The sequence below is a fragment of the Sebastes fasciatus genome, chromosome 17 (assembly GCF_043250625.1).
Source record: "Sebastes fasciatus isolate fSebFas1 chromosome 17, fSebFas1.pri, whole genome shotgun sequence".
Taxonomy (NCBI): domain Eukaryota; kingdom Metazoa; phylum Chordata; class Actinopteri; order Perciformes; family Sebastidae; genus Sebastes; species Sebastes fasciatus.
Genome location: NC_133811.1, coordinates 18031887 through 18050373, shown reverse-complemented (window position 1 = coordinate 18050373; position 18487 = coordinate 18031887). Strand labels below are relative to the sequence as shown.

The following is an 18487-nucleotide window of genomic DNA, read 5'->3' as shown; positions in this document are numbered from 1 at the left end:
TCATTGGAAGTTCACTCCCAGTGGCCTATTTCAAAAAGTGAAGGCTGCTAATTGTTGTTTTATCTATAGCAGGGGTCAGCAACCTTTACTATCAAAAGAGCCATTTTAGGCCAAAAAAATAAATAATAATTTGTCTGGAGCTACAAAACATTTGAGCATTGTGATGAAGGTAACACAGTTTATAGTCTAAGTATATAGTATATAAGTCTAATGCAGTGAGGGCCAAAGTGCAAATGTAGTACGGAGTATTAGGGCCACAGTGAGGGGAAAAAAATCAGAGATTTCGAGAATTTATTTTTAATATTCCGAGAAAAAAAGTCGTAATATTACGAGGATAAAATCATAACTTTACGAGAAAAAAAGTCATAATATTACGAAGATAAAGTCATACTATTACGAGAAAAAAAGTCAGAAGTTTACGAGAAAAAAAGTCGTAATATTACGAGGATAAACTCATACTACTATGAGAAAAAAAGTCAGAAGTTTACGAGAAAAAAAGAAAACACATAAAATTACTACTTTATAATATTATGACTTTATTGTCATAATATTACGACTTTTTTCTCTTAAATTTTATGACTTTAATTTCATAATATTACGACTTTTTCTCATAAATGTATGACTTTTTTTCTCATAATATTACGACTTTTTCTCGTAAACTTATGAATTTATTCTCGTAATATTATGACTTTATTCTCGAAATCTCATTTATTGTTTTTTTCTCATTTATTGTTTTTTTCCTCAATGGGGCCCTAATACTCCGTCGTACCGTCGTACCATAGACCTACAACAATAAATAAAACACGATAAATAAAAATTAAAATGAAAACAAAAAAACTGGTATTCATTTCCATTTTTATAAATCCACAGGGAGCCACTGGAGAGGAGCTAAAGAGCCACATGTGGCTCTGGAGCCGCAGGTTGCAGACCCCTGATCTATAGCCTTCATGAAACAGAAGGTTCTCCAAACTTTACCCAAAAACACATTAACATAGATTTTGTTTTTCTGGAGGCTTAAATGTGCAAATGTGGGCCCCTTGTTCACATAAATCACCTTTAGCACTCCCCCTTTAGAGTGTTTCTGTCTTGTCTTTGCACTGCTTTGCATTTGTTTTGTTTTATTTTGGCACCTTAAGTTGTATTTTTGCACTTTATGTTGGCTGCCTTGCTTGTATTAAAGGGGAACACCACCTCGAGAGGTTTCGAAGCAACACACATGGTTCTCAAGAGAAATTTGAGTGTATTTGGGGCCCAATTATTAATTAGACACCTTGACCTTGGCTATTCTTTACTGTTCTTTCCCTGATATGACATAGGTGGAAATGTGATTGTATCTTTGTCTGTCTAGTCTAGCTATCCTGTGGTGGTTGTCTTTTTTTTTTTATTATTATTATTAGATTTATTTATTTTTTAATTTATTTTATTAATTTTTTATTTTTAAATTTGTTATTAGTATTACTTAATTATTTATTTATTTTTTTATTATTATTCTGTATGTGGGGTTGGTATGTTTCTGAATCTGTCTGTGGGAGAATGGGAGACTGATTTTATGCACCCAAAGAAAGTTTGTTTACTTTTTTTTATACGCAAATTAGCTTTATTCTATTAGTAGTGTTCCCAGTTGTGGAACAGAAAATGTTCCCATATACTCATTCAAGTGGGGTCGTGTTTACCGTTTTCATGAGAAGAGTCCATATGAACGCCCCCTTCTTGTGGTATTCACGACCTCGTAAGTGGAAAGTTTCTGAAAGCTCCGAGTTTACGAGTTGTGACGTGTTTGTTGATGATGTCAGAAATGGCGGAGGCCATGGAAGTTCGTGCATTCTATGCATAATAAGTGAATATATTGTAATTTTAGTAGTATATTGTAATTCTTTGTAATTTAATATGTCTGAGGAAAATGTTGATATTCCCAACAACCTCATCTTTTTCCTCTGTCATTATGCCTTTGCATTTACTGCGTTATGTTACCCACTTGCTAGCTTGCTAAATTGTTAGCCTCTCCGGCTTCTAGATGCCGACAGTAACGTTAATATTGCCGTTGCTTAGCAGCGGTGTTCTCACGACTTAACCACTTGAACGCCAAGCATATTGTGTACACGACTTCTCATGTCGTAAACACGAGCTCACGGATTTCATTTGAAGGCACCATCACAACGGTCCCCTGGGTGCTCTCACTGTCATCTATAACATCTCTCCCAATTCACTGTCTATGAAGCAGTTCCACACTCTATGCTCGATGACATCACAAGTTTGAGTTTAGCACTCAGTAGTTTTTGGATTTGGGAGAGAGTTGTTCATGTTTACTAATATTTTTGGACTGACTCAGACCATAGATATAACATGTATAAATTTTGAAAATGAGCGTAGTACCCCTTTAAATGTAGCACCATTGGCCCGAGAGAACCTAGATGTCATCCCTACTGTGTGCTTATATATGGCAGCTGTTTAAAGCTGCACTATAATTCAGATGGAAGAAATAACACAGTCTTCCTCATACAAATGAAAAGTTTAATTCACACTCAATAAAATGCACAATTTCTCAATTCAATATACTCAGTGATTTTACTGCTACAGCCTGACTTGGTGTGGTATGACCAGTAGCTCGCGGTGGCTAATGTTTACTTGTATCCTGTAATAATTGGCAAATGTTACATAGGCTCACTTTAGTTTATTTGGAAACCATGCTGAACCACTGAAACACTGTGAAAATTGAGTGTAAATGATTGTGTAAATGAGCCACATGCAGATTTTCTCCATCGCAAAACACTGAATCAGCAGACTTCAACAGTTCTGCATTCCATATGAGTCCCTTGCTGCAGGCTACACTGCTCAGTTTCTGCTTCTTTATTATGGGATGGATTTGGGAAGCTTGTTTTCCTAAAGGCCCTACAGTCACAGTGCAGGTGATACTCAGATCCAGTGACGCTGTGTGTCTACTGTACGTATGCAAATCATCATTTGTAGATGATTCAGCAGATTATTCTCACACTTTTGTCCAAAACGTGAATGACTATTTAATATGCTTCCTAATTTTCTGCTTGGCCGAGCTAATTCCGACGTTTATTAATTGTTTAATAAGAAGAAAACAACTTTAGTCTCAACCCTTTAACTGTTTCACTCTCTTTGTTTTTTTCTTTATTTACTTTTTACGTGTCACACACTTGAAACTCAAACACACCAGCAACCTGGACATTAGAATAAGGCATTATACAGGTAGAAGTATACACCGCTGTGTGTGTGCACTTTATATGGGCCGTCCTTTGTCCTGAAACGTGTCTATCAGACAGGACACACCTTGTTTCATGGCCTTCTGATAGCAACACACACCCACACTAGCACACACACACTTATGAATATGACTGTGTGCTCAGTCCTGCTCCTAAGGGTGTGCCTCCTGTTTGAAAGCACCAATGTCATCGTAAGCTGTTATACACTCAAACTGCACTGAGCCGGCTCTCGCTTTGCCTGTTTGCTCTTTTCCAATTCATGCAAATGTGTAACTCTCAGCTTGACAAAGATACGAAATGAGAGTTGAGTGTTTGCATACTGTGAGTATTACAAGCAGACTATGACTGCACGCAATAATTAAGAATACTGTGCGTGTGTGTGTGTGTGTGTGTGTGTGTGTGTGTGTGTGTGTGTGTGTGTGTGTGTGAAATTATATCCGATGAAAGAAGTTTTGAGTGCCAATAGAGAGAAAGTGTCTGCTTACATGAGCAAGCTCTGATAACAAACACTAGCAGGTATACAGACGCCGAAATGCAGGGTGCGGCCGCTCCAAGGAATGTGCTCAAGGCATCTTACCACACCCTACCTCTTTCTCCCTCTCTCTCTCTCTTTCTCTCCCTCTCTCTCTCTCTCTCTCTCTGTCTTCCTCTCTCTCTCTCTCTCTCTCCTCGTCCTCCTCCCTCTCTGAGTCACCTGGCAGCCATTGAACAGGTGTACAGGTCCAGGCAGAGTCCAGGCAGCATCTAAATCCTGGCCTGCATCCCAACACGCCTGGAAGAGGAGTCTGCTTTATCTGGGACAATTTTAATTTGTAAGATTTATTGACATGGCTGTTAGAGTTCGATGTTAACAGCTGACAAGAGCACAAACACCCCTTATGAAAAAGCAGTTGTACTTCAAGTTTATTTTATGACGTATACTTAAGTAAACTTCAACTTCAAGTATATATTTCACAACTTTATTAAGTAAGTATACTAATATCAATGTACTAGTACTTATAAGCGTACTGCTTTAATACTTCTTGGGACTAAATTGACCCACTTTTTAGTTTATAAAAGTATACTTTTAAGTAAACTTTAAGTGTAAGAATAGTAAACTTTGAGTACACAACTAGTTTACATTTAAGTTTATTTTGTACTGCAACCATACTATAATTATACAGATAGTGCACTAGTTGTATACTTGTAAGTGTACTACTTCAATACTTCTTGGGACTAAATAGGCCCACTTTTTAGTTTATAAAAGTATACATTAAGTTTAAGTATTGTACTGTTAGTTTACTAGTTTTATGGTAGCCCACTTTTTAGTTTATGAAAAGTACACTTTAAAGTATACTCAGTAAATTAATAGTTAAATAGTTTTTTATACTACAAGTATAACATAATTTTCTTAAGTATATCTTGATCAAAAGATTAAGTACAAGTGTAAGCCAAGTATGCTTGTCAGTATGAGCCAAGTATACTTTTATTAAGTATATCTCTGATAAGTACATAAAAAGTAAACTGAAAGTATACTCTCTATGTAAGTTTAAAGAAGTGTACTAATAGCACACTTGAATAAATTTCTTTTTGGTAAGGGACATTAAGTGCATTACTAAGGCGTTGGGCCACTACAAGCCAAAACAGCTTCAGTGTCTCCTCCAAAAATAAACTGGGAACTTTTAGTGTATTATATTAGATGTTAAACATGGTTTCATCTTCCTTTTCCAGAGAATAACTCTGTTGTCAAAGTGAGATGAGAGTCGGGAGACAAAAGACGGAGTGTCTCAGTGGATCAGGAGTCACTCCACACCAACAATTTGCAGGTTTGGCCTCTCAGTTCTTTTTCAGGCGTTTTGCTTGAAGCTACTTGTAGATTGTTTTCCTCCACTTGAACTTGGCGCCTGTCTACAGCTAACGTATAACCGTCGTCCCGGAGCAGACTTACTGTAATCACCATTCACTTGGATCAACAGGAATTTACTTCAGCGCTGTAGAAAGTTAATACAAAGAGGTTACTCTGTGAGTCTGCTCCTGTCTTGTCTCTCTTTTCTTTCCTGCATCTCTGTGGCCCTGTGAGCTTTCCCAGCATGCTTTTCTCACGCTGTAATGTCACACCTGAGTATAAGGTGACTCTCTGGAGCCGGGGGCTCTGAGGTCATCTTTACACCACTGTGCCGGGAGGAAAGCGCCCGTCCACCTCAACGTCATGGGTTGCTGTGTGTTTGTGTGTGTGTGAGGGGGGTGGCAGTGTTGTGTGTATATATATGGACTCTCATGCCATTGAGACAACACTACACTCCCATTACCACCGACTGTATAATGATGTTTCACCTTTAGTTTCTTCAGTCTGCATCAAAGTGCAGGTCCTTTTTAACCCCCAACAGCACAAGATGCTGCAAATGAAGTCTTCTCAAGAGAGTAACACATGATCCTCAAAAAGTAAAACAATACTGTTAGAGAGGGAGTGTGTGCGTGCGTGTGTGTGTGTGTGTGTGTGTACCTGATTACATAATTCCCAATATGTCGTTACAACAGATAACAGCCAAATAATCACTGACAAGTACGTCTAAATGACATTTGTTTTTTGAACCTGATAACCGTTCACGTGAGTTATCGTGTGTGTGCTTGTGCGAGAGCACGAAACCTTGTCAGGAGACTCTGACAAGCATAACAATCAATTTTTAGTACTGGGTGGGGTATCATCATGAGCCATCATCATGAACAACTCAGATAGAAGGAAAGTCCCAACAGTGTGTATACAAGATTTTTCATTTATAGTACGTAAGAAAGTGTGTGTGTGTGTGTGTGCGCGTGTGTTTGTGTGTGTGTTTGTGTGTGTGTGTGTGTGTGTGTGTGTGTGTGTCTGTGTGTGAGAGTTAACCGACCGCGTCACTACATACCTGTGACAGGTGTTGTCATTCTGATGCTATTATTACCACTGTCCGGAAATGATGGTAATGATTATTTAGAAACACCATGCATAGCTTTACAGATTGGATACAAAGAGTAAAGAGTAAACAAGGGTTTGCTTTATCAAACCAGCTCGACACCATCATGCTGTTACCACAATGTCCGCTCCAAGACTTTATTACTATACTTATTAATAATAATTAGCTTGAAACAGCTACAAATATTTAATGAGTACAATAACAAACATGCAGACATTCTATAGAAAGATAATTGATTAAGAAATTAAAAAATTCTGAACAAGCTCCAACACATTACAGGACTTTAAACTTCTCAAGACAGGACGGATGTGTTCGGGGACCTCGTGGAGTACTCTTGGCTCTTACAGAAAGTTTATATGTCAAGAATGTGGTTGTGGTTGAAACCACGCATACGACCAAGTGATGATGTCCCAAAACAGGTTTAGGTGTGAAGAGCATTTCAGATTAACAACAAGAGATCAAAAACAGTTTTACCCTCGTTCAGGAAAGGTGACCCAGATAAGTGTTTGCACTAATAACTTGGGTTTTAAATTTCCATGAATGTCATATGTGGGCTGATAGAAGGAACAGTAACAGGCAGACAGGACTGATAGAGGCGTAAACATGCAGCAATGCAGGCTGACAAAGCAGTGACGACTCAGCTTGATGGGGGCACCTGAATGCTACCTAACCTTTATAATGTTCAGGTGTGACATATGAGGTTCCTATAGTTAAAAACATCCTGGGCGGTACAACCAGACATACTGGTAAAACTTTAACTTGATTGTTTCTTTTCAGCTGGGAAACTGGTTGAACAACATGTGTTTTAATATTAATGACACAATATTTGTTTCTGACATGGCAAAATTGTTCCTCTGGGCTGTAGGCATAAATTAAAGATCCCATTTCACCAGGTCATCAGGATGACTCTAGTGGTTTCCAATACTCAGATATTAAAAGTATAGGCTATTGTAATATCAATGGAAAGCTGGTCCAGTTTGTCTACTTCTGAGAAATGGGCAGTGGCTTGTGGGTAATCCCTGAACTCCTTAAAATACTTGTTTCCACTGTGCCACTCATATGTTCAAAATGCACTGCAATTATGTTCACCAACATGTGGTCTGTGCGGAAACAACCAGCTGTCTTATACTGCCCCCTACTGAACTGACCTGAACTGAACTTGAGTGTTTTTGCTGGGATTTGTTTCCACTTGCAATGATGTTCCTTTAGCCGAAATGAAACAAAAACTACAGCAATTGATAACCTATAATACGTGGACATAGATGGACACGCCAATCTCATTATCATCCAAGCATAAACTAAAAATGTGGTGAGGAAAATGAGGAATGTTGCTAAAAGAAATATGATTGTATGTGTGCCAAGACCAAAAAATAGGAAAGCAATGTAGCTGAAAAACAAAATGAGCTCCTAGATAAATAAAGAAGAGAAATGGGTTACTTTAATGTAATTTAAACCTGCAGTAGGCAGAATATTTTTGCCATCATTGGGCAAAACTTCGATGATAACCTTTCAGCATATTGTAATTCAACTGTTCTGAGAGATAACTAGACTTCTGCACCTCCTCATCAAAGGTCAAAGGTCAACTCTATTATCCCGCAAGGGGAAATTCATATGGTCATACACGTCTCATAAAAAAACAAATAAAACCTAAGCTCTAAAATGAGAAAGTGTGCTCTGGCTGGTGTTTCTGAAAACATCTAAGGTGAGAAATAGGCATTACAGTAACAGAATATTGATTCATATTTGATCAGCGCTGCCTAGTTTGACCGTTTGATCGGAGTGATTGACAGCTGCTCAAAGACGGCAGGCTCCAGCTCGGCTCTGATTGGTTGTTTTCCTCCGGTCTGTGAAATCTTGCAGATGCCATTAGGAGCACCGGAGGACACATGATTTTTTGCAGATTACCTGTCTCATGCACTACTGTCAGGATATAGTGACCGTCATATTTTCTCCATTTCTACCCACTGCTGCTTTAATAGATAAATGATTTAATGTGTGTTAAGACCAAAAAATAGGAAAACAACGTAGCTGAAAAATAAAATGAGCTCTTAGATGAATAGAAGTGGAAAAATAGGCAACTTTAATTTAATTTAACTGATTGGAAGTAAAGGGGGGAAAAAACGAGGTAATAAAAGTTTCATAGGCTACATGATGCAATGCCTGTTGAGCCATCCACAATTCACAATCACTGACTACAGATATTATCTGTGGTTAGTATGATGAGGTAAAATCCCCTATGTCGTAATGTTCTGTTGTTTGTGCATCACCTCAGACCGACTAGAAGGAAAACGAAAGTGCGTTGTTAAGTTTCGTTTCCCAGAGTAGCGTCAGCTGAGGGATATAAACACAGAGACTCTCTGCAGAGCCACATTCACAAGTCAGACGTCGTTTTCTTCTCATCTACCAGACTCTGATCCGATCACCAAACAACATGAGCAGATGCACAGGTAACACAGAATGTTTGTTTGTTTGCAATACTTTAATATGCTGTTTAATCTGGTGCTATGCAATATTTGTTTTGATCAATTTTGACGCTATTGATGCAACGTCATTATTTCGTTTTCATAATCTTTAAAACATTTTTATGTCATGTAAATTCAGCATGTTTGATTCAAAAAGAAGGAAGAAGGGTGTGACCCTGATTATTTATTTTATTTCCTTTGTTTTCTTTTTTACCCCCGGAAGTCTATTATGATTCCTCAGTGTTGAGACCTACATTTTATTGACTGTATAGCTTTTTTTCTGTTATTTTCTTGCAGACTGGGTTCCTTCCTTGTGGAAAGACACCTTTGATGAATTGCTGGATGATGACAGTGAGCTGGACTATGGAGACCAGTGGAGTCTCAACTTCAGCTACAGCCAGACAGACACAGTCACCAAGGAGGAGAGGAAGAGAGGCTGGAAGGTCTTCTGCCACACTGCCTATGGACAGTATGTATTGATAATAACAGATAATAATGCACTATACTCATTTTTAACTTACTCTGCACTATATTCTTTTCTTTAATAGTCCTGTATCACAGCTGTTACCCTGCACTATATTCAGTTTTAACAGTTTTCTTCATCTCCTTGTATTTTTATATCTGGTATATGTTTTTGTACTTTGCACTACTAACTTTTTTACTGCCTTTTTACTAACATGTTTTTGCACTATAGAACTGTGATGCTGGAAACTTGAATTGCCCTCGGGATCAATAAAGTTACTATCTATCTATCTATCTATCTATCTATCTATGTATCTATCTATCTATGTATCTATCTATCTATTGTCCTTTATTCTCAAAGTATCAAGATATATAACTGTAAACTACAGTGCCCTAATAGACATTCAGGTCAAGGTGGATAAAAATGTGTTGTGAAAACTTGTGAAACTAGTTTCTGTTTTTCTAACAATAGTAGTTGGCTGAATATAGTCTACAGGAGGTCTTGTTGTGCTTTCTCAGACTGCTAAGTTTCAGTTGCCATGCCAGGTCATATGATGATGATGGTGCAATAAAGAGCAGGGTCATGTGCAGTACTAAAACAGTGCCATTCAGTGGAAATGCCTGGTACTGCACCCTGCGCAAAGACTGCACAACTTATCCTGCTTTATGGAGACTCAAAACAGCACAGGGTATGATTTAAAGCTGCAGTGGATAGAAATTAAGCAAATATGATTAAAAAAAGTTATTTTTATAAAACTGTCACTATATCCTGACAGTAGTGCATGAGAGAGGTAATCTGAAAAAAATTATGTGCCCCTCTGTGTCCTCCGGTGCTCTCAATAGGATCTGCAAGATTTCACAGACTGAGGCGCCTGGTTAGCTCAGTTGGTAGAGCGGGTGCCCATATAACAAGGCTCAGTCCTAACTGTGGTGGCCCAGGTTCGAATCTGGGCTAGATCTTTTAAAGCCTGAAAACAGAGCCATGAGGAGGTGCAGAAGTCTAGTTTTCTCTCAGAACACTTGAATTACAATATGCTGAAAGGTTATTATAGATTTTTTTGCCCAAAAACATTCTGCCTACTGCAGGTTTAACCAACAACGTTATGGGAAAGATTGATTCTTTTCAATGGAGATGTTAGTTTAACCATTCTAAAACATTCATAACTCACAGGAATACCTCAGGTAGAAACTCACTAACCCTGAGAAGCTCTTGACTCTCATTTATTGTCTTCTCATTTCCCTCCAGCTTCCAGTGTGCATCCTGCCAAAAGATCTGGCCTTCAGCACGGGTGGTGGTGTTGTTCCGTTACCGGCTGCGGGGTGACCGGGGGACGGTGATCATGCGGCCCTTTGGACAGGCATGTCGCAGTTGCCAGGACGATGAGTTTGAACTCTCCGGTTTTTCCCAGCAAGAGGTGGAAAAGGCCTTGCTCAGGCTGTGTTCCAAAATCCGGAAGAATTGCTACGACGATGAGGACGACAACGATGATGATGATGTCTCATCAGCAGGCTCTGCCAGGGTGCGGACCAAACCGCATGAGGCGACCCTGTGTCAGGCCTGCATTCAAGGCATCTGCTGTCAGGATGATGATTAGAAGGGTGTGGTTGTGTGTGTGTGTGTGTGTGTGTGTGAGAGAGAGAGTGATTGAGAGGTTGTGGGATGTTTGGATGCTCCTTTGCAGATTGAATGCCCCTTTTTCCTAATATTTTGGATAATGTTTTCATTATGGATGTTAATGTTCAGGACCAATACATAATGTTCCAGTAAATATATATATTTTTTTGTATTTTTGTTGGTACTAATAAAGTCTTAAGTCTGACCACGTTTTGTTTTGGGGGTACTGATTATTTCATGGAGTATGGAGGACAAGTGGTGTAATATAACATTATAAGTACATTTACTCAATTACTTTACTTCCATTTTACACTACTTATAATTCTACTCTACAGTTCAGATGCAAATATTTTACTCCAAAACATTTATATGATAGCTGTAATGACTTTGCAGATGAAGATTTTACATGCAAAGGAAATCAACGTAGCTGAAAAACAAAATGAGCTCTTAGATAAATAAAAGAGAGAAATAGGCTACTTTAATGTAATTTAAACCTGCAGTAGGCAGAATATTTTAGGCAAAACTTCCATAATAACCTTTCAGCATATTGTACTTCAAGTGTTCTGAGAAAAAACTAGACTTCTACACCTCCTCATCAAAGGTCAAAGGTTAACTTTATTATCCCGCAAGGTGAAATTCATATGGTCATACACGTCTCATAAAAAAACAAATGAAACCTAAGCTCTAAAATGAGAAAGTGTGCTCTGGCTGATGTTTCTGAAAACATCTAAGGTGAGAAATAGGCATTACAGTAACAGAATATTGATTCATATTTGATCAGCGCTGCCTAATTTGACCGTTTGATCGGAGGGATTGACAGCTGCTCAAAGACGGCAGGCTCCAGCTCGACTCTGATTGGTTGTTTTCTGTGAAATAGGAGCCTCGGAGGACACATGATTTTTTGCAGATTACCTGTCTCATGCACTGCTGTCAGGATATAGTGACCGTCATATTTGCTCCATTTCTACCCACTTCTGCTTTAATAGATAAATGATTTAATGTGTGTTAAGACCAAAAAATAGGAAAACAACGTAGCTGAAAAATAAAATGAGCTCTTATATAAATAGAAGTGGAAAAATAGGCAACTTTAATTTAATTTAAAGGGACTATTTGTAACTTTCAGAAATGCTTGTTAACAGCGACACCTGTGGCCTTGAAATCAACGAAAGTCAGCGTCGAGCTCGCACTTGCTCGCTCTAAATAGACATGGACGAGCATCGCTCAAAACAGTGAGGCGACACACGTCAGCTAAAAGCACAATATCACTCTATATTTCAGCTGCTTGGCAGTAATGTTAGCTGACCAGACAAAGGTCTCTCCATGAATCACTGCTGATCCTAGTGTTGGCTTTTCCTGCCTCAGCGCAGGCTCAGGCAGCGGGGCTACTCAACGAGTTACGTTATCGCCTCCTGACCGCAGCCGGCAGCCGCAGGGAGACACCGGCACCCGATCGGAAACGAGACGACAACGTAACACGTGGAGGAGCCCCGTCAGTTCACAAGACACGGAAAACCTCTGTTGGTCTGGAGGAGCTGCAGCATTTATTTCTGCACAAAGGTCCCCTGTACATTCCCTAGATATTCTCAGAGCTAAACTAACTCTTCTGCAGTGTGGAGTGAGCGCGCGTTCACGTCTAGTAGAGGTGGAGCGAGTACGAGAACGCGCGCTCTCAGTCCCTTTAACTGATTGGCAGTAAAGGTGAAAAAAAAACGAGGTAATAAAAGTTTCATAGGCTACATGATGCAATGTCTGTTGAGCCATCCACAATTCATTACTGACTACAGATATTATCTGTGGTTAGTATGATGAGGTAAAATCCCCTATGTCGTAATGTTCTGTTGTTTGTGCATCACCTCAGACCGACTAGAAGGAAAACGAAAGTGCGTTGTTAAGTTTCGTTTCCCAGAGTAGCGTCAGCTGAGGGATATAAACACAGAGACTCTCTGCAGAGCCACATTCACAAGTCAGACGTCGTTTTCTTCTCTTCTACCAGACTCTGATCCGATCACCAAACAACATGAGCAGATGCACAGGTAACACAGAATGTTTGTTTGTTTGCAATACTTTAATATGCTGTTTAATCTGGTGCTATGCAATATTTGTTTTTGATCAATTTTGACGCTATTGATGCAACGTCATTATTTCGTTTTCATAATCTTTAAAACATTTTTATTACATTTTTATGTCATGTAAATTCAGAATCTTTGATTCAAAAAGAAGGAAGAAGGGTGTGACCCTGATTATTTATTTTATTTCCTTTGTTTTCTTTTTTACCCCCGGAAGTCTGTTATGATTCCTCAGTGTTGAGACCTACATTTTATTGACTGTATAGCTTTTTCTGTTATTTTCTTGCAGACTGGGTTCCTTCCTTGTGGAAGGACATCTTTGATGAATTGCTGGATGATGACAATGAGCTGGACTATGGAGACCAGTGGAGTCTCAACTTCAGCTACAGCCAGACACGCACAGTCACCAAGGAGGAGAGGAAGAGAGGCTGGAAGGTCTACTGCCACACTGCCTATGGACAGTATGTATTGATAATAACAGATAATAATGCACTATACTCTTTTTTAACTTACTCTGCACTATATTAACTTTTTTTTAATAGTCGTGTATCACAGCTGTTACCCTGCACTATATTCAGTTTTAACAGTTTTCTTCATCTCCTTGTATTTTTATATCTGGTATATGTTTTTGTACTTTGCACTACTAACTTTTTTACTGCCTTTTTACTAACATGTTTTTGCACTATGGAACTGTGATGCTGGAAACCTGAATTGCCCTCGGGATCAATAAAGTTACTATCTATCTATCTATCTATCTATCTATCTATCTATCTATCTATCTATCTATCTACTGTTCTCTATTCTCAAAGTATCAAGATATATAACTGTAAACTACAGTGCCCTAATAGACATTCAGGTCAAGGTGGATAAAAATGTGTTGTGAAAACTTGTGAAACTAGTTTCTGTTTTTCTAACAATTGTAGTTGGCTGAATATAGTCTACAGGAGGTCTTGTGCTTTCTCAGACTGTTCAGTTTCAGTTGCCATGCCAGGTCATATGATGATGATGGTGCAATAAAGAGCAGGGTCATGTGAAGTACTAAAACAGTGCCATTCAGTGGAAATACCTGGTACTGCACTCTGAGTAAAGACTGCACAAGTTATCCTGCTTTATGGAGACTCAAAACAGCACAAGATATGATTTAAAGCTGCAGTGGGTAGGAATGGAGCAAATATGATTAAAAAAAGTTTTTTTTTAAACGGTCACTATATCCTGACAGTATTGCATGAGACAGGTAATCTGAAAAAGTCATGTGCCTCTGTGTCCTCCGGTGCTCCTAATGGCATCTGCAGGATTTCACAGACCGGAGGAAAACAACCAATCAGAGCCGAGCTGTTTAGCTGTAAAATGAGAAAAGTTTGAGCAGCCATGTTGAGATCAGTTGAGAAAATACAAAGCACCGCCTAGCGGCTGGAGAAAGCTTTCTCATTTTACAGCTAAACAGTACACTACAAGATGTTTCTGAAAACATTTGAGGAGAGAAATAGGCATTACAGTAACAGAATATTGATTCATATTTGATCAGTGCTGCCTAGTTTGACCGTTTGATCAGAGTTTGCGAGTGATTTACAGCTGCGTCCGTTGAATGAACAGCCAATAGGAACGCTCTCTCTCTCTGAAATGACCTGTGATTGGCCAAAGTCTCCCGTCACGGGCTACATTTTTTAAAGCCTGAAAACAGAGCCATGAGGAGGTGCAGAAGTCTAGTTTTTCTCTCAGAACACTTGAATTACAATATGCTGAGAGGGTAATATGGATTTTTTTCCCAATGATGCCAAAAACATTCTGCCTACTGCAGGTTTAACCAACAACGTTATGGGAAAGATTGATTCTTTTCAATGGAGATGTTAGTTTAACCGTTCTAAAACATTCATAACTCACAGGAATACCTCAGGTAGAAACTCACTAACCCTGAGAAGCTCTTGACTCTCATTTATTGTCTTCTCATTTCCCTCCAGCTTCAAGTGTGCATCCTGCCACAAGACCTGGCCTTCAGCACGGGTGGTGGTGTTGTTCCGTTACCGGCTGCGGGGTGACCGGGGGACGGTGATCATGCGGCCCTTTGGACAGGCCTGTCGCCGTTGCCAGGACGATGAGTTTGAACTCTCTGGTTTTTCCCAGAAAGAGGTGGAAGAGGCCTTGCTCAGGCTGTGTGCCAAAATCCGGAAGAATTGCTACGACGATGAGGACGACAACGATGATGATGATGGCTCATCAGTAGGCTCTGCCAAGGTGTGGACCAAACCGCATGAGGCGACCCTGTGTGAGGCCTGCTCTCAAGGCATCTGCTGTCAGGATGATGATTAGAAGGGTGTGGTTGTGTGTGTGTGTGTGTGTGTGAGAGAGAGAGTGATTGAGAGGTTGTGGGATGTTTGGATGCTCCTTTGCAGATTGAATGCCCCTTTTTCCTAATATTTTTGCAAATTATGTCATTATGGATGTTAATGTTCAGGGCCAATACATAATGTTCCAGTAAATATATATATTTTTTTGTATTTTTGTTGTTACTAATAAAATCTTAAGTCTGACCACGTTTTGTTTTGGGGGTACTGATTATTTCATGGAGTATGGAGGACAAGTGGTGGAATATAACATTATAAGTACATTTACTCAATTACTTTACTTCCATTTTACACTACTTATAATTCTACTCTACAGTTCAGATGCAAATATTTTACTCCAAAACATTTATATGATAGCTGTAGTGACTTTGCAGATAAAAATTTTACATGCAAATCAAATGATCAGCTTATTATACGGGAGTTATAGATTAACCTACCTGTAAAAATGATCTCCATCTCAACCATCTTCAACATTAAAATGCTGGTTATAAATGAATACGTCATTATTAACAACCCAATGACATAATACAGTGGTTCCTCACCTCAGGGTCATGACCTCTCAAGGGTCACACACAGAAAAGGTTAGGAACCGATATATATTAATATAACTCATAAGGGGGCATTTTTCTGCACAATGATACTTTTTGTAAGAGTATTTATTTGTTGTTAGTATTCAGTTGTTTTTTTACAAATAATAAGTAGTATTGTTTGATTTATTATTCTAGATGTGTACTTTATTTAGACTTGCTTTTTGATAGTGTTTTCTTTTGCTAGTTATGTGTTTAGTTTAATTATTTTATGACCTTAATCCACACTGTCAGACAGTATCATGTAGCCTGTTTTATTTTTTGACAACTCAATGGCCAGCTGCTGCTTGTTAAGAGCTTAAATCTGTCAAATCTATCTGTCAAATCAAGTAAAACACAGTTCATTTCAGGAAAAAAGGTATTGAAACACTAGAATATACACCTGACCTGAATACAAATATTAGGGATTTACACTTGATTAAGTTTTGACCTCTGAAGTTGGAATTAAAATCTTGGCAGGTTCAGCTGGGAGAGCCTTAGGGTCTGTTGTCAACAAGTTCAAAATATGTAAAGATCTTGGGTACTTTACTTATTCACAACATTATGATGCATATGTCTCCCCCATATTAAATTATGCTTCAGAGATATGGGGCTTCAAAGATTGTAAAATAGCAGACTCTATACAGAACAGAGCTGCACGCTGTTTTTAGGTGTTCATAAGTTTGCTCCTACTTTGGCTGTTCAGGGTGATATTGGATGAATTCCTGGTTCACTAATGCGGAAATGTGAAATGATAAGACTGTGGAATTCTTTGCTTAATATGTCAGAATACAGGGTCATAGGAATAATTCATCATGCAGTACGAACACAATTAGAAGAAAGTTACTTGCTAGATTTGAAGAAAAATGGTTGAAAGATATATTGTTAAAACCAAAATAATTAAAAACATATATTCAAATCAAGCACAATTATGGCACTGAAACTTATGTTATAACAAACTTCGAGGTCGAGGTCAAAGGTCTGTAGTTGCACAGTTAAGAACAGGAATCCTTCCTCTAGGCCTTGAAGTTGGTAGATTTAAAAACATCCAGGACGACAACAGGTTGTGCGAGTTAGGAGAAGTTGAAAATGAATCACAATTTCTTCTGTATTGTCCATACTATGATTCCTTAAGAACTTCTATTTTAAATGAAATGTCTGTTCACAATCCAGAAATGTTGTGGTGCTCGGATGATGACAAAATGGAACAGCTTTTTAATTTGAATGCTTATAAGTTGGCTATACTTTTGTTTCTCAAGCTTGGAAAAAAGCATCTCAACCGGTCGAGGCAGATGGCCGCCCACCCAGAGCCTGCTTCTGCTCCAGATTTCTACCCGTTAACGGGGAGTTTTTCCTGGCCACAGCGCACTGCAATGCTCTTGTTGGGATCTCTTGTTGGGTCTCTAAACTATAGAGTACGGTCTAAGACCTGCACTATATATAAAGCGTCTCGAGATAACTTCTGTTATGATTTGACGCTATACAAAAATAAATTGAATTGAATTGAATTGAAAAAAACGTCAGGATGGTTTATTTGTTTAAAATTATTTGTAATTTATATTGCTACTCTGGTATTTTTCTTTGTCTTTTCCTTATTTTCTATATTTTATTTTATTTTCTATTCTCTTTTATTTTATTTTCTAATAAGTAATAGTGTCTATCTATATAATGTATGCATGACACAATAATCATAAAATAAAATCTATCTGTAAACAAATACATTTATACATTTTATTTCGTTATTAATTTCCAAATTTATTAAAGGGACTATTTGTAACTTTGTACGCGCATAAATGTAGCGGGTCGTCACACATGCGCGCTCGCATATGCGCGTTCGCGTGTAGCCACTGTACCCTCCTCCTCTGCCTGCTCGCCTTCACTCAGACAGCTCAGCTCGCTCCACCTCTAGACGTGAACGCGCGTTCACTACACACTGCAGAAGAGTTAGTTTAGCTCTGAGAATATCTAGTGAATGTACAGGGGACGTTTGTGCAGAAATAACTGCTGCAGCTCCTCCAGACCAACAGAGGTTTTCCGTGTCTTGTGAAGTGACGGAGCTCTACAGAGATTTACGTTGTCTTCTCGTTACCGACCGGGTGCCGGTGTCTCCTCTGCTCTCTCCGGCTGCGGGCGGAGAGAGCAGGGAGACACGCTGGAGAGCCCCGCTGCCTCAGCCTGCACTTAGGCAGGAAAAGCCAACACTAGGATCAGATCTAAATCATGTTCATGGAGAGACCTTCGTCTGGTCAGCTAACATTACTGCCAAGCAGCTGAAATATAGAGTGATATTGTGGTTTTAGCTGACTTGTGTCGCCTCACTGTTTTGAGTGATGCTCGTTCAGGTATATTGAGAGCGAGCAAGCGCGAGCCCGACGCTGACTTTCGTTGATTTCATGGCCACAGGTGTCGCTGTTAAGAAGCATTTCTGAAAGTTACAAATAGTCCCTTTAAGTTTATGTACATATAAAAAAAATATATAAACATTCACCTGTTATAGCAGCTAAAATACAATTGTACAGTATTTTTCCATTTAAAACTTTATTTCGAACATGTAGAGCACAAAAAAAAATAAAAAAATAAAAAATGAAGAAAAAGAATGATCATACCAACAAGTGGACAGTCAGAAACAAGTAGTATTTACATACAATGAAAAGCGTAAGAAATATAATTATCCTTATCAAAATATATACCAATACCAATTCATTACTTCTAATATAACTTAATCACAATACCAATTCATTACTTACATATTTATCTTAATCATATTGACTATTTGTTATCTTTTCTCTTATATGCGCAAATTATTATTTATAA

The 18487-nt window shown here is 38.6% G+C and overlaps 2 protein-coding genes across 2 annotated transcripts; both read left to right on the top strand.

Moving 5' to 3' along the window:
- The first annotated feature begins 8457 nt into the window (after positions 1–8457).
- Positions 8458–10909, top strand: LOC141753912 (receptor-transporting protein 3-like). The gene is made up of 3 exons (XM_074612587.1): positions 8458–8607; positions 8920–9091; positions 10331–10909. Exons 1-3 carry the CDS (start codon positions 8592–8594, stop codon positions 10677–10679), a joined length of 537 nt encoding a protein of 178 aa, XP_074468688.1. The 5' UTR covers positions 8458–8591; the 3' UTR covers positions 10680–10909.
- A 1665-nt stretch (positions 10910–12574) lies between these two features.
- On the top strand, positions 12575–15298 carry LOC141753911 (receptor-transporting protein 3-like). Its single transcript, XM_074612585.1, has 3 exons — positions 12575–12732; positions 13055–13226; positions 14724–15298. The coding sequence occupies exons 1-3, from the start codon at positions 12717–12719 to the stop codon at positions 15070–15072; spliced, it is 537 nt and encodes a 178-aa protein (XP_074468686.1). The 5' UTR covers positions 12575–12716; the 3' UTR covers positions 15073–15298.
- Positions 15299–18487: the final 3189 nt, after the last annotated feature.